General features: G+C 52.3%; 1 protein-coding gene across 1 annotated transcript; it reads left to right on the forward strand.

The window, feature by feature from the left end:
- The first annotated feature begins 991 nt into the window (after positions 1–991).
- TMEM270 (transmembrane protein 270) lies at positions 992–13,877 on the forward strand. Its single transcript, XM_036279725.1, is given in 6 exon segments — positions 992–1,060; positions 11,504–11,551; positions 12,978–13,029; positions 13,032–13,085; positions 13,088–13,410; positions 13,547–13,877. Coding segments are annotated over 6 exon segments (861 nt in total). The 3' UTR covers positions 13,862–13,877.
- Positions 13,878–19,692: the final 5,815 nt, after the last annotated feature.

A 19,692-nucleotide genomic window follows, 5' to 3' on the forward strand; every position in this document is an offset into this window, starting at 1 on the left:
GTCCAGGACCACTCCTTTGGGCAAGAGGGGGTGTGGGTGGTATGGAGATGTTGTAGTGAGAAATGTAAGGGCATGGCCCCAGTAGAGGCAGTCCTGTTGGGACATCAGACGGTGTCTTGGATTGCTCCAGGAGAGGCCCTGGTGGGGGTCCTTGGGATGCCTGCATATCTGCCCTCTTAGCCCTTCAGTGGTGTCCTGCTCACTGCCTGGGGCTGCACAGTTTGTGGGCACCAGCATGGCTCCTAAAAGATGGTTTCTGGGCCCTGGTGGAGGATGAGACTTGCCATGAGGGACATTAGTGGGGGCTGGTGGTGTCCGGTGCTGCTCTGCTCCTTCCGTGTGTGGACCACGGCCCCACTGACTTCTCTTTCCGCCCAGCCTGCTCCATTTATCTTCCTCCTGAGCCCAGGAACCTGCTCTAGCCTCGGGGCAGGAAGCTTTTCTCTGACTCATCAAGTGTTTTTGTTTCCTCTAATCCTCAATCCCTAAATTTTTGGAACCCAGCAGCTTTTTCTGTCATTTGCTGAAAATGCTCCTGTCCCGTGGCAGTGGATAACACCTGGTCAGGCTGCTGCCACAGTTGGGGGAAGGGTTGGAAAACAAAATAGTCTGGGAGTGAGGAGAGGTAGTAAAAGCAGCAGTTCGGCTCAGCCGGTGTGGCTCAGTGGACTGAGGGTCCTCCCATGGACTGAGGTCCTGGTTCAATTCCCGGTCAGGGCACATGCCCGGGTTTCAGGCGTGAACCCCAGTAGGGGGCGTGCAGGAGGCAGCCAATCGATGTTTCTATCTCTCTCTCTGTCCTTCTTTCTCTAAAAAATTAAAAAATTAAAAAATAAAAATAAAACAAGACATTTTATTAAAAACATAAAATAAAAAAATCAGCAGTTCATGTTTCAAAACTATTGTCCCGTCTCACAGATGTACAAGCTGAAGGCCAATGGCTGTGGGTGGCTGAGGAGAGGTGAGAGTCGTGCCAGAGTGAGTGGGTGACATGGCGCTGCTAGTGGGCATGTGTTCTGGGGACAGCACATCTTCCAGTGGACCAGGCAGTGAGGGGCGTGTACGTGCACGTGTGAGAATGCTTCTGAATACAAGTGTCCAACACCCTCCCCAAGGTCCTTTATATAGTAGGAGTGTGCTACCTTTTCTGATAGGAATCCCAGTGGTCAGCAGTACCAACGCTGGCCCTTTGGCCCACTGGCCCACGGACTTCACCATGGACCCCAGCTCCATTCTTCCATGTGCCACGCTGGGTTTGCTGTGTTGGCAACTTCCGGACACAAGATGTGGAAGCAACTCAGACATTCGTGTGTCCTCACGTACAAAGCCCCAAGGCAGGCTGGGAATGGGCCTTGTCTTCTGGTGTCTCTTTGTCTTTGGGGGTGGAGGGGGGGGTGATGGTGATGCTGAATATTTTTCCAAAAGCCCCAGATGCTGGGAAAGTGAGGTCTGGCACTGCCAGGCTCCGCGAGGGAAGGGAAGGCTGCCTTCAGCCAGGAGGGAGAAGGGAAAGGCTGTTGGTGCTAGCCTCAGCGCCTGCCCCTGGGGTGGAGGCGACGGTGTGCTGTGCTGAGTCTGTGTCTGATCCGCCCCTGCGGCTGCTGCAGGACAGGCTGTGAGGAGTGTGGTCCCCAGGCTGGGGCTTGGTGTCTTACCGAGTGAGCTATGGGGAGTGCTGGCATCAGGCCTGCATTTTACGAAGATGGCTCCAGAAGGAGAGTCGACAACCTGCAAGTCCTGAGGCTGTGGCCATTATTCAGGTGAGAGCTGGAGTCCCGAGCGGTGTCAGGGCTGCCGTGGAGGGGCTGCCTTGGGGCTGCCAGGTTGTGGGGTTTGGGGGATAAGAGAGCAACTTCCTTTCCTCCTGGTTTCCTCCTATCCCAGAAGCTGCTCCTTCTGTTTTTTTTTTTTCCAGCCTCCTCCTCCACCTCAATGTTGGAGAGCCCCTGGGTTCAGTCCTGGGCCCTCTTTTCCTCTCTAACAACAGCTACTTCGTAGGTGATCTCATCTAGTCCTGTGATTTTAACTGGTATTTATATTCCAGTCATTCCCAAAGAGGTGGCTCCTTGCCCTGACTCTCCCCTGAACTCTGGACTTGAGCACCTACCTGACAGCTCCCCTTGGAGGCCACAGTCCTCTCCCTGGCAATGTACCCAGACCAGCTCCCTTTTCTTTATTTTTTTTTTATTTTTAATTTTATAAAGAGAGAGGAAAGGAGAGGGAGAAAGAGATAGAAACATCCATGAGAGAAAAACATCAACATCAGTCAGCTGCTCCCTGCACATCTCCCACTGGGGATCAAGCCCGAAACCCCGGCATATACCCTGACCAGGAATCGAACCAGCGACCTCCTGGTGCATAGGTCGATGCTCAACTACTGAACCATTCCTGCCAGGCCCAGCTCCCTTTTTCCACACTTTCAAATCTGCCCCTCCTCAGCATCCTGTTTTGGCAGAATCCCTAAACCACTATGCACCTAGGAGCTCAGCCCAAGCCAGTTTTCTCTGGTTTCACATTCTGTCCATCAGCACACCCTGTGGCCTCTTCCCTCCACTTCTGCCAGTCTGGTCTCATCTACTCTTTTCTCTGGACCAGACCCCTGCAGCAGCCTTCTCACTGGCCTCCCTGCCTCCCCTTTTGCTCCCACCCACAGTTCATTTTCCTCTCAGCAGCCAGAGGTACTGTTGATTATAATTTTAAAATTTTTCTGGAAAATTTCAAACACACAAAAAAAGAGATTAGCGCTATAACACCCCACCACCATGTACTTCTTTATCTTTTTCTTTTTTAAAAATGTCTTTATTAAAAAAATAATAATAATAATTAGCCCTGGCCGGTTTGGCTCAGTGGTTAGAGCATCTGCCTGAGTCAGAGAGTCCCAGGTTCAGTTCCCGCTAAGGGCACTTACCTCGGTTGCAGTTTGTCCCCGGCCCCGTTGGGGTCGTGTGGGTGGCAACCAGTCGATGTGTCTCTCTCACATTGATGTTTCTCTCTCTCTCCCTTTCTCTCTCCTTTCCGCTCTATCTGAAGATAAATGCAAAAAAAAGTCCTCAGGTGAGGATTAAAAAAAAAAAGTCTTTATTGATTTATTCTTTTAGAGATAGAGGAAGGGAGAGGGAGAGAGGTAGAAACATCAGCTGTCTCCCACATGCCCCCTACTGGGAATTGAGCCAGAAACCTGGGCATGTGCCGCCACTGGGAATCAAACCAGCGACCTCTTGGTGTATGTGACTGTGCTCAACCAGGTAAGCCACACTGGCCGGGCCATGTATTTCTTTATTACTCTGATTCAATAGTTAAAAAAACAATACCCAACTGGAATGTTTTTACAGTATAAATTTGATGAACTTGCCTGGCTGGTGTGGCTCAGTGGCTGAGCATCGACCTATCCACCAAGAAGTCACTGGTTCAATTCCCTGTCAGGGCACATGCCTGGGTTGCAGGCTTGATCCTCAGTGGGGGGTGGGGGGGTGGGGGAGGGTGTAGGAGGCAGCCAGTCAATGTTGATTCTTCTATGTTTCTCTCTCTCCATCTCTCTAAAACATCAATAAAAACATTAAAAAAATTTTTTTGATGAACTTGCTTTTCTGCATAAAACCTGAAATCTAAATTTCTTAATAAGCTCACCCCTAATCTCTCTCCTCCCCACTCCCTCACCAGGCCTCTGCTGTTCCTGGAACATGCCACGGTTGCCTCAGTTACCTCAGGGCCCTTGCATTGTTATTTTTGGGCCTGGATCACTCTTCTTTCAGATCTTTGCTTGACTGGCTTGTTCTCAACCTTAGGTATCTACCACCCTAAATAAACAAATGTTAGCACTTTGTCGTTATTGCTTTAAATTATTTGAAAGTAAGAAAAGAAGAAACCATTACAGATGAAGTTGGCATTCTCTCTGACTTCCTCTTTCCCTCATTGACTGCCCCAGGGAACCAGCTACCACCATGAATGGGCGAGGACCTTCTAGGTCTTGTTCTTATATTTTTACTATCTATGTGGCCAAACAACATATAATATTGTGTGATGGATTTGAAAATAAATGCTATATTAATGCTATTATTTTATAGCTATTATTCGGTCACTTTCCTTTTTCACTTACTGTTTTTGAGATCTTTCCTCTTTGATGCCTATACATCTCATTCATTTTAACCACTGCTTAGTCATTCCTTAGACGATTATGCCCAGTTCATTTATCCATTTCCCTATTGATGGGAAAAAATGCTTCCACAAATAGCCTTGCACATGTTTTTTTAATTTACAAGTGGATGTTCCTCTAAGGAGTACTTCTTAGACTGGGGTTGGCAACGCATTAGGGGGTATTGAAAACAATCCAGTCAGTTGTGAAATAGAATGAACAGAAAATTAAAAGTGCATTGCAAGTTGGAAGGGTAATTACTGTTTCGTTAACTTCCTGTTCAGTTTCGCGTGCTTGTAATGGGTGGTTTTGTACAACACATTTCTTACCTTGGGTGGCTGTCAGGATTGGAAAACCAGCATGGAATTGCCAGCTCAGGGCACAGACCTGCCTGATGCTCTGCTTCTCCGGGGAACCCAATTCACAGTGAGTCCTCAGACTTGTGAAATTTTGCATATGAGTATGAGATAGTATCATATTGTGGTTTTAATTTTCATTTCCCTTGTTTACTAAAGAAGTTGAACATCTTTTCAAAAGTATTGGCTCTTTGGGCTTCCTCTTCTGTGAATTGCCATTCATTGCCTATGTGTTCATTTGAGTCACCTGATTTTATCTTATTTCTATTCTCAGGAATTCCTTGTGTAATAGAATGAAATGCTCCCTCTCTCTGTCTTAATTCTAGCTTGCATTTCTTCCACTTCCTTCAGGCTAATAGCTCCTGCTTCAGATATGCTTATTAACTAGAGGAATTCTACTGGAGGCTTGGGCAGACCCTTGTCAGAGGGTGCCTTTCTAGAAGAGGTAGGAAAATTTACACAAAGTAACGACTCTATCAGAGATTTACAAGAGTCTCCAGAACTCAACTACAGACTAACAGGGAACAAAGGGATTTAGAAATATGCTCTTCCCTGGATCCCTTTCATCCCTTAATTGTCTAGCTGTCTAGGCCTCTACCCACCTCTTGCTTGGCTCTTCCTCCCTTGCCGAGACATAAAAGATGCCTGAATTCTAGACTCTCTCTTTTTAAAATGTTTTTATTGATTTAAGAGAGAGAAAAGGAGAGGGAGAGAGAGAAACAACAGTGTGAGAGAGAAATATTGATTGGTTGCCTCCCCTTAGCACCCTGATGAGGGGATCAAACCTGCAACCTGGTGGGTATGTGCCCTGACCAGGAATCAAACCGGTGACCTTTTGGTGCATGGCACTATGCAGAACCAACTGATCCACACCAGCCAGGGCCATTGCAGCATTAAAAAAAATTAAATTTATTGGGGTGACATCGGTTAATAAAATTATTTAGGTTTCAGGTGAAGAGTACAATTCTAAGATACATCATATGTATATTGCATTATGTGCCCACCATCCAAAGTCAAATCTTCTTCTACCACCATATATTTGAACTCCCCTTTACCCTTTACTACCCCCCCCATCTCTTTCCATCTGGTAACCACCATAGTGTTGTCTGTGTCTATGAATTTTTGTTTGTTTGTTTATTTGTTGCTTTCAGTTTTATATCCCGTATATGAGTGAAATCATATGGTTCTTAACTTTTTCTGTCTGACTGTTTTGCTTAGTATATTTTCAAGATCCATCCATTTGCTGCAAATGGCAGTATTTTATCTTTTCTTATGGCTGAGTAGTATTTCATTGTTTGTATATATGTACCACATCTTCTAATTTAAAAAATATATATTTTTATTAATTTTAGAGAGAGAGAAAAGGAGAGGAAGAGAGAGAGAGAAACATTGATCGGTTGCCTTCCGTACACGCCCTGATCAGGGACTGAAACTGCAACCTAGGCATGTGTCCAGGTCAGGATTCAAACCCACAACCTTTTAGTGAACAGGACTATGCTCAACCACTGAGCCACACCGGCTGGGCTGCAAATAAATATTTTTAAATTTTTTGGGTAGATACCCAGAAAAGGGATTGCTGGGTCATATAGTAACTCTACTGTTAATTTTTTTGTTAATCTTCACCTGAAGATATTTTTCCATTGATTTTTTTAAATTTAATTAAAAATTTTTTTTCCAAGTGAACTCCCAGATTCAGTTTTTTTTATTTTTATCCTCATCCGAGGACATTTTTGCTGTTGTTGTTTAGTTAGAGTGGGAGGAAGGGAGAGAGAGAGAGAGAAACATTGATGTGGAAGGGACACATCAAGTAGTTGCCACCCATACCACCAAACCAGGGCCGGGGACAAACTGCAACCGAGGTACATGCCCTTAGCGGGAACCGAACCCAGGTCTCTCTGGACCGCAGGCCAACGCTCTAACTGCTGAGCCAAACCGGCCAGGGCATCCACTGATTTTTTTAGATAGAGTGGAAGGGAGGAAGAGAGAGAGAGAAACATTGATGTGAGAGTCACACATTGATTGGATGCTTCCTGGACAACCCTCACTGGGCTGGGGATTGAACCAGCCACCCAGCTACATGTCTTTGACCGGACTCCAACCCATGACCCTTTGGTATGCGGGCTGATGCTCTAACCGCTGAACCAAACCAGCCAGAGCTCTATTGTTAATTTTTTGAGGAGCCTCCATACTGTTTTCCATAGTGGCTACACCCGTTTACATTCCCACTGGCAGTGAATGAGGGTTCCACAAGCTCTCTAACACTTGTTATTACTTATCTTATTGATAATAGCCATTCTAAGAGGTGTGAGGTGGTATCTCATTGTAGTTTATTTTATTTTATTTTTACTTTTATTAGTATTAATTCTATGCTGAGTTTACTCTCGGGCTGTACGTTTTTGTTTCTTCAACTTTCATGTTGATTTTTGTACCTCACAGGTGAGACTTCACAATCTGAGGCTGACATTTATGTGTTTTGTACCTTTATCCGAACTTTTATTTTGGTAGTGAATAATGTTTTAGAACAATGGGGTGGTTTGGCAACTTTATATCATAAAAAAAAAAACCTCAAAAAGCACTTTTAAAGCATTTCATTCATTTTTCTGTTGAAACTTGTAAGGTTAATTTTACAACAGCAATGACCTTTGCTCATATTTTGCAGTGTTTTGGGAGGATTTAAAAATCAAGTGAATTTCAGGCTCCAAATGAACAGCCCAAAAGCAGTTTGATTGCAATGAATATTTCCACATATTGGTTTATAAATTAATAAAATGTGTGCACTCCAGTGTTGACTTTTCATTTCATTTTCTTTACTGATTTTAGAGAGAGAGAAAGGGAGAGGGAGAGAGATAGAAACATCGATGCGAAAGAACATAGAGTGGCTGCCTCCTGCATGTCCCCCACTGGGGATCGGGCCCACAACCTGAGCATGTGTCCTGACTGGGAATCGAACATCAACCTCTTGGTACATGGGTCGATGCTCAACCACTGAGCCACACCGGCCGGGCTAGTGGTGACGTTTTATAATACAAATTTGTGTATATTTTAAAGTAATTTTGTCTAACTTGCAGCTGATCTTGCTTTAAAAAATCCTGAGCTACTTTTCATCCACAAATGATGAGTTTACTACCTACCAGCCCCAGGCTTTGGCGGGGGGCCAGGTACCGTTCAAAGCACTCCACAGACCCTCTCTTTCATGACTCCTCCCCACAAGTTCGCCTGGTAGGTTCTGCAATGTATGTCCCAGTTTTACATAGAAGGAAACCGTCAGCGTAGGCTTGTAATCAAGCGAGGTCAATTCAAACCCCGCTGTCCCCTTAACCGCTGTCCTTCATGCTGTCATACGTTTTTAATCATTATTCTTGCATTTAAAGTGGCTTCCATAGAAACCATCTTTAGAAAGAAAAAAATACAAATTTTAATAAATATAAAGGCATGTTTAAAATTTTTGTGTACTTCGAGGGGCGGGGTGGATGAATATTGAAAATAAAATGAAGTTTTAATATTAGAACGTGAAAAAAAAAGGGAGAAACTTAAACCCTGATCATTTCTCGGTGATTTTGTCCCCAGCAACCCAGGCATGACGGGACCTGCACCTGGCGAGCTCCTCGAGATAACACTGTTATCACAGGGAAGCCGGCCTCAAGACTAAAGGACCAAAAGTAAGCAACCGAAAACTTTCCACCACTTTGCTCAGCGCGCCCGTGTGTCGGGCCCCGCACCCCGGCGTCTGCTGCCCTCGTGCGGCCGCGCCGCGGTCCTGCACGTGTAGGGGAGCACACCGCAGAGCCCTTGGGCGTTGGGTTTGGGAGGCGGGCTCCTTGCCTTTACCCTCGCCCTTGGTCCTGGTAGGGGAGGCGGATCTCCACGGGGCGGGGCGGGGTAGGGACAGGGGAACGGTGCCCCCTGAAGTCCTGCAAGGCAGCGTCATTGATAATTGGGTTATCCCACGTGGTTCTCCTAGTTATCCTGCAAGGTAAGCACAGGGCCAGGAGTGAGGGTATTGCCCAAGGCCACACAGCACAATAGTGCAGGGAAGGGCTTGGAGCTAGGTGTAGAAAGAGAAGGGGATGGAGCGCCCCCTGTTGAAGAATTCAAGCTGAGGGGCTCCTCTGCAGCAGCTCCTGCTGGCCTTGAGACTTGAGAGGTACCCCAAGGGGCTGCCCTGGGGGCAGTGGGGCTAGGTGAGGTCTCTTCAACCCCAGCTCCTGCCTGGGCCTTGTGGTCCAGGAAGTTTTGTCAATATGAGGTTGAAGATTACCAACTCAGCCTTAGTGACAAGTTCTGGGTATGGTGATGCGGGGTGGGGAACAAGCCGAAGAGGGAGGATTGGAAACAAGTTGCAAGTCTTAGTTTCAGCCCTCACCATCTGACTCCCAGCGATCTCTCTGACTCTTCCCCAAACTCACTTCAAATCCCCACCCCACCTCAGTGGACAGTACCACTACCCACCCTTTGCCCAAGCCTTCTGAGGGGGATCCTGAGCCCTGCCTTGATTTACCTCTATTCCTATTCAATCTTCTGTTGGGAGACACATTTTCCATAGGTCTCTCATGTTTCTGCAAAGGAATTGATTGCTCTTTGTTCTCAATGATCTTCTCCAGGAGCTCTGTGTATCAGACAACCTTGGAATATATAATTGTCTCCTCTGGAACAAAGCACAGGCATGGTCCAGCATGAGAAAGATAATGTGTCTTTCAGGAGCAAGAAGCAGGCTTTCTGCCTCTCATAAAAGACTGGGGTTCCCTAAGCTCAGGGTATCTCTTCCATAATAAATCCACAGGGTGTTCAGGTGTCACCTGGCTCTGTTCATGTCACCCTATGGGATTTGGGACTCAAAGAATCAATGCAAAATACTTATACTCTAGTTTACTGCTGGTGCTGTGAGTAATACATTGTCCTTCATCTCTGGCCCAGGAGTCTTATGCCTTCTATTAGCATCCAAGAATCTCTGGCAGGCTGACTGGTTAGCTTGCAAGTAGGGCACAATCTTGGACCTTTCTCCATTCTTTACAGCTTCCAACCTTGTCAGTTCCACCTTTGACACATTTCTGTCATTTGCCCATTTCTGTATATTCTCAGTGCCACAGTCCCAGTCCAGGTTCCCATCATCTCGTGCCTGGAGGGTTTGTTGTTGTGGGTTCCTATCTGATCCCCTCACCCCTTCTGCCCTCTACTTTAGCTTCCTCAGGTAGCCAGAGGGACCATGCTAAAGCCGCAGTAACCTCCAGTTGCCTTAACTCTTCAATGGCTCCTATCATTTAATAGACTATTCCATGACCCATGCAGCCCTTGCTGACCTTACCACCAACTTTGTTCTCCTTCCAATGTCCCACTTTGTGCTCTAGTAATGCTGAATTGTTTAAATCAAGCTGTTCCCTCTGCCTGGACCATCCTTCACACTCTCTTCTCTGGAAAACTACCCATCCTTCAAAACTAGCTCAATGAGGCCTTTCTGAAGCCCCAGCAACCTCTCAGTGCCACAGTGTTGTAGACAAGAGGGTGGGTGACTGGGGGTGCAAAGGCAGAGGACAGAAACGAGGGACTTTGAACACTCCACCTTCCAGACCCCAGCTCTTGCCACAGGGGAGGAAACCAGCCAGTGAACAGGATTGCCCTGGGCAAAGGTCATCATTGACATTCTAGGTGCTCATTATGGCAGGCTGCCATGTACAGTTGGGTAGTCTGGGCTCTGCACAGGGCTGCCTGGCCAAGGGAGGGAGTGAGGACTAAAACCATGCTGTGTGCAGGGGCCGGGTGCGATCCACCCTTCCAGTCTGCACAGACGGGCTCTCTCCTCACCGAGCCCTGCACCCACAGTGGCCTGTGTGCCAGAGGGCGTGCTTTAAACTTTCCTAAAAGGTGTGGGAGCCTCCTCCTGCAGACCCCTGGGGCCACCTGCTGAGACCCAAACAGGAAAGCAATCTGAGAAATGCTGTGATCAAGGTTCTGGATTCTCACAGAATTCTAAACCTTTGACCCGAATTAAGGCCTCCAGCAATTTCTCCAACATTCTCCAGGCAGCTCCTGGCCTCCTGTTGCTTCTTGCAGCCTGGAGAGGTGGCACACAGCAGGCCGGCCCTTTTCCCCAGGACCTGTCCCTCTCCAGGACCCTCTGAGGCACGTTCTCTTCCCCACCCTTCTTCACCTAGTCTCAGCATCCCCTGAAATCGAGGGTCCTTACAACTTTGATTAACTTTAATTATAAATCCTAGCTCTAGAAATCACCTGTCTCTCTCTCTCCCCTTCTCTCTCTCTCCTTAGACACCTAGCCTTCCTCCTACCCCCTTCCCATAACCAGCAATCCCTGAGGCAGCAGAAGACAGTAGCTAGACTCTAGCCGGGACCTGACTAAAGGCCACAGGGTCCTGACCTTGGGTAGACTAAAGATAACATTTGACCTAAGTTATGTTTTAGCTCCTGAGCCCTGAGGTAGAACGACCAACCTCCTGGCTACTTTCCCATGAAACCAGACAAAGGGATGCAGGGAAAGTCTGATGGTGTCTCGTGATTTTGCCCCGTATAATCTGTAACCTGCGTTCCATGGGGGCGTTCATCCTTCAGTGAAATGCAAGAAGAATGAATGGGCGTGGGGGCTTAGGCGGGGCCCTTCAGGTTTGGGCAGCTGAGGCTTCCCTCTGCCTCCAAACATTCTGCCCGTGGCCCTGGGGGTAACGATTTCTATTTCCCAGGCCTTGGATCCTTGGGGAGGTGGAAGAATGTGAGGAGGCCCAGCCTGTTTCTGTCGCGCCGACTGCTCCAGTTGCCGGCCGCAGGCCCCCACGACCTGTCCGGCGCTGCTGCTAGGCAGGAGTCCCTGCGGGCAGTCTCCAACCAGGGTGGACAGGACATGTACCCCAGTTTTGGTGCAGTGAAGGGGGAGGGAAAAAGGTAAGTCTTTTGTTGCAACTGGGTCCCCCGGGTAACTAGGCCTCCACCTAGTAGTATCTGTGATGTCACCCTGCCTCTCCCAGCGGGAGGAAGGGTAGGAAGCCAGACAGGGCCACCCCCCTTTCAGATCCAGTCTCATGGGGATTCGCTGCCGGTGGTGAAGCTCTCAGTGCTGGTAAGTGGTGGTGGGGACAGAACAGCTACCTCGGAACTGCTGGACCCGGTGACCGGACCTGAGCAGTGGAACCAGGGGACTGCCTGCCCCTTGGAGTAATCTGACGGCTCCCAGAAGCCCCGTCCCCCGCCAGAGTGCTGGGATTTTCTCTGTAGAGAATCACTCCTGTGGGTTAAGCATTGTCTTCCATGGCTTTAAGACATGCAGATGCTGACAACTGGGGCCACACCTCGAAATCGCAGCTCCTTACTGGGCTGAGTTACAGAAAGGGGTCCCCGGGGTCCGCTGCAGTGCATAGAGAGGGGAGAGACCATGGTGCAGCAGAAGGAGACATAATTGGATTTGAATCTTGGCTGCTCCACTCTTTTTACCTGTGTTACTTTGGGCACATTATTCTACCTGTCTGACCCTCTGTTTTTTCTCCTATAACTGATCTTACAGGAGCATGTGGGATAGAACAGGTGGCTCTCCTCCCTGGTCTCAGCACTATTAGTTGGGGGAGGGGGCAGCTGCCACTTCCTGTCTCCATCCTAATCCCTCCCCCAGCTGGACTCCTGGGCTCTCTTCCCTTCCCAGCATAGCTCCATCCCCTCAGCTCTGCTACCCCCCCCCCCCATGTTGGGGCATATAGCCAACCCCAGAGTGTTGCCTCTCACCCTGTCCCTTAGGGCTCCAGGTGGTCCTGTGGACAGGGACACATGAGGTTCAGATGGGTGGGCTGGTTACTCAGGGGCTGGGGCTTCGAGGCTCTGAGGAGGAGCCATTCAGCTCCAGTACTGAAGTAGAACTTTCTCACTTACAGACTCTTTCCCCACCCAACCCCCCTCTTCCTCCCAATGGATGGGATGCATCATATCCACCCTGCCACCCAGGGCAGAAATATGGTCATCTTCTTGGGTCCCTCCCTCTCCTTCACCCCTCTCAGTAGGTCAGTCATTAATTCTGTCACCATCCCCCATGCTCACATCTGTCTACCCTTAATGACACTGCCCTTTGCTCCCAGCTGTCCTCATGACACCAAGAAGCAACTGATGTGCGGGAAAGCCCAGGTGCTTAGGAGAAGAAATTGATCTGGGTTCAAATCCTGCAGGATTAAGGGGCTGAGGGGGATGGTTACTCCTTATATTATTGCCATCGTCATCATCAATCAATCTCCTTCAGTCTGGAGTATTATAAGTAATTATTTGAATCCATAGGAAAGAAAATCAAGTATAATATGAGAAACCTTCTAAATGTCCCTCCTGAGAATGGAATCCTTAGAAGTGAACAGATGAAGATTATTCTCGTGTGTGGTCTGAGGCCTTGAGAAGAGGAGGGCCTGACCCAAGGTGACCTGGCAGCCCCAACCCCTACAACAGAACTCGGGTAAGGTTCCTGCCCGGAGTGAGAGACGATGGGTGATGATTGTCTCCCCCTCCTCCTGCAGCTGGCCCAGAACCGGGTCCACCTCTACAAGTTTCTGCTCCTCAAGATCACCCTCTCAACAACTGGCTGTAAGGGCCGGTCCAGGAGGCTCAGGGGTCCTGCGGCCGGCAGGACACCCACTGCCCGGGCTTGCAGCCTGCCCGATGGTCTGGGTTCTACAGGCTGGGCTGGCACTCATACAGGTTCCGGTGTGGCTGGTGCTGAAGGTGCCCAGGCTAGTGTGGGCGGGCATGCTGGGCGGTGCCCGGGCCTTGGGCCTGGACCCGAAGTGGCCAGGTGCCTGGGAGCAGCTGGGCCTGTCTGCAGCCACCTGGATGGACCTACTTCTGTCATGTTTGCACAGCCTGATGCTGGCGGCCTTGCTGCTGCTGCTGCTGACCTGGAGGCTGCTGTGGAGGGCCCACCGCTGCAGCCTGGGCTGGCTGCCCAGCAAGGTGGGTGGGGAGGATGCAGGTCAGGCTGCGGAGGGCAGGCCTGGGGCGCTGGGCATAGCCAGGGCTGGGCTGGGGGGCTAGCAGTTGGACAGTGCAGCCATGTGGTGGCCACCTGCCCATCCTCTTGCCCCTGTAGGCTCTGCTGGAGAACCATGTGGTGCTGGAGCTGCTGGCACTGCTGAAGCATCTGTACTGGTGGGTGGAGAGCACGGTAGTGCTCACCTTCTGGCACCTGGCCTATCTCGTCACTTGGACCACCTGCCTTGCTTCCCACCTGCTGCAGGCTGCCTTCGAGCACACGGCCCAGCTGGCCCAGTCCCAGGCCCAGGAGGCTGAGCCCCAGGAGGCCTCACAGGAGGCCTCAAGGCCTAGGTCTGAGTCCTCATTCCTTGAGTCTCTGGTTCTCAAGGCTGAGCCAGTCCTGCCAGAGTGTGGGACTCTTGGAGAATAAATGTGTCCCTCCTGCCTCTTCTGGTCTGGTCTGGCCTAGGGTCTCACTCTTTATCTCTCTTTCCTACTGTGCTGGAGGGGTATGTGTGTGCGCATGTGTGAGCACATGTGTATATGCACGTGTGCGCGCATGTATGTGTATATGTGTGTGCATGTGTGTGTGCCTTTGGGCTGCCTCTGGGAAGGAAATTACATTATTTGAGCATCTGTCACATGCCAGATAAACATCTCAGACACTACACACACAATTTTGTATAAATCTCATAGCAACACAGGCATCAGGTTTGATTAGCTCAATTTTCCAGATAAGAAAATTGAGTGTCAGAAGGTTGAATAATCCCAAGTTCCCAGAGTAAATCAGGGGAAAAGCCATCACTGAACCCTAGATTTTTTGTTTTCCAGAACCCCTAGTTTTCTCTAGGTCCTGTCCTCATCCTCGGGATTGTTGGTGTCCAGTGCTTTAGAGGAGATGGGTAGTTAGAGACTCTGGCCTTTGGGGGGTGCCAGGGCCTCACATTTCAGAGATTTAAAAAATTCCTTTTGAGAAGCAGTTACTCCTGAGTCATGTGTAGCTAGCCTATCCATTCATTTACACACTTAGCCACTCTCGTTCCCACTCATCCATCCATCTACTCACCCTTGAATCCACCCATCCATCCATCCATCCATCCATGCATCCACCTATCCACCCATTCATGTACCCACCCATCCATCCATCCTTCTGCCTGTCTACCCATCCGCATACCCACAAATCCGTCCACAGACCCACTCATCCGTCCTCTCCTGGAAGAGGGTAACAGCCAGAATCTCAGCACACACCCTGCTGCCTGGTCCTGCTGCGGGGCGGCTGGTGCTGCAGTGGGTCAGATCCCCCAGGCGCGGCTGAGGTGGGTGACAGTGCGGGGGCGGGGGTGGTTTCTAGAGAGCTAACAATCACCCTCCACTCGCTCCCGAGCCCGAGGGTGGTGTGAGTGTGGGAAGATGTTCCAACGAACTCTGCTCTGCTTTCCCTTCTCCATTCTGGATCCTCAGGAAGTTAGGGCCAGATTCTTGCCCTGCCTCCCATGTGTACCTGCAGATGGCCCAGGGTGGGTGTGGGGTAACCTTCCAGGCCCTTCCTCCGAGTCCGAGGAGCAGCTGCCCCTGCGGGGAGACTTGCGAAGGGTTCCCATCTGGCCAGTGACGCGGAACACTTGCTGGGGAGGGTTCTACAAGGCCCGGTGAAGGAGTGGGCACTAGGATTCCAGGACACAACCCACTTCCAGGGAAAGCTGAGTGCAGACGTGTGCAGCCGGGGGGGTGGGGAGGATGCCCCAGAGCAGATGTGTGCAGCCGGGGGGGTGGGGAGGATGCCCCAGAGCAGACGTGTGCAGCCGGGGGGGTGGGGAGGGTGCCCCAGTGCAGACGTGTGCAGCCGGGGGGGTGGGGAGGATGCCCCAGAGCAGACGTGTGCAGCCGGGGGGGTGGGGAGGGTGCCCCAGAGCAACACGTGGAGTCGGAGGGGCCATGGACCGCCAGGGACCAGGCTGGTGCTTGAGGAGGCTGGGCCTGCAGGCCTGGGAGAGGAAGGGGCAGGTGCAGAGAGGCCTCAAAGGGGAGAGGCAAACGACTGTGTGAGGAGAGGACAGGAGCCAGGGCGAAGCTGGGGGGTGGGCTGAAGGCCAGGACCGGTGGGGAGGTTTTGGGCAGTGGGGCTAGAGGTCAGGCTGTGTCTGTGACACTGCTACCTTTTCCTTCTACTAAAAATTTAAAAAATTACCAAGCATACAGAGATGTTAAGGTAAAAATATTTTCTTCTCTCGTCCTAAACTTGAGAGAAACAGTGTCCTGCATGCCTTTCCAGCCGTGGTCCTTGGCAGATCTGCGAACCCACATGCCTGCTCGTGTACCTGGAGACGGTGCTGATGGAGGCCCTATCATACTGTGCATATCTTGAGGCGAACTGCTTTTTTGCATTTGACAGTATACCACCCACCCATTTCCAAGTCAATCCCCGTGGATGGCTTGTCCTTTGTAATGGCTGCATTGAGGTCCTCAGGTCAACTTCCAGTTCTTCTTTTTCCCACAGTGTAGCTCTGAATCACGGGAAGGGGTGGGCCTCAGAGGAACTGCCCGGGGAGGAGACGGAGGGGCACAGGTTGGGAGGTGGCCCTTGCCCTGGGAGTTCCTCTCTGACCCTCCACATGCTACGCTGCCACCCCTCCTGCCACATCTCTGGGGACCTGGGACTGAGACCTCCCATGGCTGGAGTGTTTCTAGGCAGAAGGGACCAGGGCTGGGGAAGGAGCTGGGGTCAAAGAGGTTATAGGCCCAGCCTGCCAGAGGGAGAAAACAGCCTAGGCCCTGGACCTGGGGCATTGGAGCCAGGAGACCAGCTGGGGCTTAGGGCCCTGCTGCTCTGGAGCATGGCCACCTGCTCCACTGGCCCCATCAAAGAATCGGCTCCAAATTGTTGGCTGCTGGTGGCGATGAGACTGCAACTGCAGAGGCCTCGCCCCTGCCTCCCGCATTGGGCTTGCAGAGGACACTTTAGTGTGGCCATGCCTCGGGCTAAGTGCTCACCTACTAGACACACAGGTGAGAGAAGATTTCAGAGGCTTGAAGGTAGAGTAGAGCTGGGAGCAGATAGGGAGCTGTTCCTTCAGGCTAGGATGGCTGGGGAGGCTTCTGGAAGGAGGGAGCATTGAACTGGGCCTGCAAGAGAGGCATTGACTACCGCCAGAGGGCAAGACCCTGGGCACAGACCCTCGATCTGCCCCATGCTGTGTGAGCTTTGTCAGGTTCCCGCCCTCTGTGGCCTTGGTTTCCCCAGTTGCTCTTGCTGATCGGTGCCCAGGGCACAGCCCTAGGCTGGGTTCTGGGACACACACTGACACCTGAGCCTGCCCCGGAAAGTGCCCAGGCTGGGGAGCTGGGAAGGCACTGGGCAGGAGAGCCTAGTGAGAGGACATGGCCCTTCCCACCCCGAGCGGGAGACTGGCGGGGAAGGCCTGGCTGGGCCGGGTGCTTGGGCTCCATGGCTCTGCCCTGTCGCTCTTTGTGGCCTTAGATGAGGCTCTGCCCCCTCTCGCCTTCAGTTTCCATGTCTGTGCAATGTGGGGTGACCGGGGGACTCCTGATAAGACAGTCAGCATTTGAGAGGACCCTGGTGGTCTGGGGCTGCGGCTGGGGAGGAAGGGAAGAGGGAGAGAATCTGCCCTTGGCTGCCCCTTGCGCACAGTAGGCAGATCAGAGGCCTTGGGATCAGAGAGCCTCACGGTTTGAATCTTGGATCCACAACCTCCCTGCTGTGTGATCTTGGGCTGGTTCCTTAACCCTGCAAGCCTCAGTTTCCCCACCTGTGAACAGGCACAATCACAGCACCCGGGCCTCCCAGGCTGTTGCCTGGTCTGCACATGAATGGTACCTGCTCTAGGCCTGGTGTGGGAGGTGCTGGGAGCCCGGCCCCCTCTCCTGGGCCTGCCACCTCCCCAGGGGCTACAGGGACCCAGGTCTGAGGTCAGGGGTGAGGGCGGTCAGTCTGTCTGTCTCAGGCCTTTGAGTGTGAAGGGGCTCTGGACTGCTGGGGGTGGGGTGGGGGGAGCTGGCTGAAGGGCTGGCCAGCAGCTCCACGCAATCTGTCTGCTATGCAGTCCCGGGCCTGGCCTGTATTTATTTATGCTGAGCTGTATTTATATCAGCCCCTTTCTCATTAATAGGACAGGAAATGGCTGGAATTGTTACATACCTGGCGGCCCAGGGGTCCTGCTGGGCCAAGACACACAGGGCCCTGGCCGCCCTTTGATGACTGCTAGGGGCCCCTTCTCAGTCCCAGGCCTAAGTCCCTGGCCTTTCGCTGACCCCCTTGCATTGAGCCCCCCTCCACTTCTCTGTGCTCCCATTCGTGCCCTGAGCCCACAGCCCCGAGAGAGGGGCTCCTTCAGTCCTCTCCCTGTGCCTCCAGCTTCTGACCCCACCCAACCTCAGCGGAGACAGCGGTGTTGGGGCTGTCACTGGGCAGCTTGCAGGATGGGGGCCGGTGGGCAAACCCTGGGCAAAGCAACCAGAGTACTGGGGTGAGAAACCAGAGTTTCTGATGGGATGGGATCCTGGAGCCCTGGGATGGGGTTCTGGGCAGGAGTGAAAGTGAGGGGATGTGAGAGGGCCCTCCTGAAGCTTAGGGGTTGTCCCTGGGGCTCTGCTCCCCACCATGCCAAGCTACATGTAGGCTTGGATAGAACCTGAAGCTTCCTCCCCAGGGGACCCCCAGTCGGTGGAGGTGGTCTCTGTGTTTACCACCTGACAGGGACCTGATGGGGTGGGCTCATCCCGGTCCTGCCTTCCTGGCCATCACGGCCAAGCGAGGCTCCTTTGCTCGGGGCCCAGCAGCCCCTCTCCAGCCCTCACGCTGCACTCAGAACCAAGCCAGCATCTCTCTCCAGGCTCCAGCTCTTGGGCGCGGGCCCCAGGTGGGGCTGCCAGAGCCGAGAGGCGCGGCCCCCTCCCCAGAGCACTCGCCTGACATAACCTATTAGTGCTTCTCGCCTCAGCCTGCTCCCCCAGCCAGCCTCCCCGCCCAGGCCAGACTGCTGGTCCCGTTGTCCCTCTCCTGGGCTGCTTTGCCAGGACAAGGTTAGAGGAGGCTTTGGGAGGCCCAACCACCCCAGGGGGTAACTGCCTGTTCACCCCTGCACTCAGTGGGGACCCAGGGGCTGCTGTCCACCCAGAGGCCTCATTTAGGCTGGGCCGGGCTACCTGGCAGCTGCCTTGTGGTTGCACAAGCCTGACCTCTGACCTGTGCCCACTGCAGCTGCCATGCCCTCCTGGCTCGGAGCCCAGAGCTGGACCACTGTGCAGACACGGGGACTGAAGCTAAGAGGGTAAGGGTTCTCCCTTTGCCCTCATCCCTGAACTCTCCGCCACACTTCTAGGGTCTGGTGGAAGGAGGTGGGGAGGAGACAGATGGGGATACTGAGGAGGTGGCTGCTGGGAGATTTTCAGTCTCTGGGCTGCTGCAGTGTCAGGACTCCGCCAGGGCGAACGCTGGGGTCCAGCTTCTCTCGTCTGTCCCAGCGTATGGGGCAGACGTGTTCTATGGGAACAGAGGGCCAGGTCCCCGGGAGGGCACCTCTGGGTTCCCTTATAAATGCTTTCCAGACACCATATTGAGCCACCAGCCAGCAGAGCCCCCAGACCAAGCCCAGGCCAGGGGCAGGTCCCTAGGTGCTCCTCTACCCCTGCCTGGCCCAGCCGGGTGGCCTTAGACACACTGGCTCCTCTGGGAGACGAGGACACCCCCTCCCGCACAGGAGCTGTGAGACACCGAGGTGGCAGGCCAGGGTGCCCCGTGAGTGGGAGTGCCTCTTTCACCATCAGCTGGTGGCTGAGTGCCTGGGCGGGGGTCAGCAGTCACCGGCCTCCGGCCTCGCCGGGCGCCTGCTCCTCCACTTCCCAGGGGAGCAGCTCTGTCTGATTAGGGGGATGCGGAAGGGAGGCCGCCGGGGCAAGGCACATCCTCTGAGATTCTCCTGGGGTTGCCCCCGTCCCTCAGACCCTGTCTTGAAGGTCAGGGTCGTGCCTCCTCCACTGCTCAGCCAAGGTCGTCTGGGTTGCCTAATTGTGTGGGGCTGAGAACATATGTGTGGGGGTGGGGAAGAGGCAGGCACCTGCCCCAAGGGTCCCCCACAAGCTGCCTGGGGTTTAAGTGACCTCAGACCCTCTGCTCCTGTTGGGGCTCCTGTCTGTCCCTGGCTGTGTGACCCTGGCTAGGTCCCTGGGCCCTGTCCCTACTCATGCCATGAAGCATAAGCCTTTGGGCTCTGTGATTTCTGAGTCAGAGTTTTTGTGAACCCT

The sequence above is a fragment of the Molossus molossus genome, unplaced genomic scaffold (genome assembly GCF_014108415.1).
Source record: "Molossus molossus isolate mMolMol1 unplaced genomic scaffold, mMolMol1.p scaffold_m16_p_3, whole genome shotgun sequence".
Classification (NCBI taxonomy): Eukaryota; Metazoa; Chordata; class Mammalia; order Chiroptera; family Molossidae; genus Molossus; species Molossus molossus.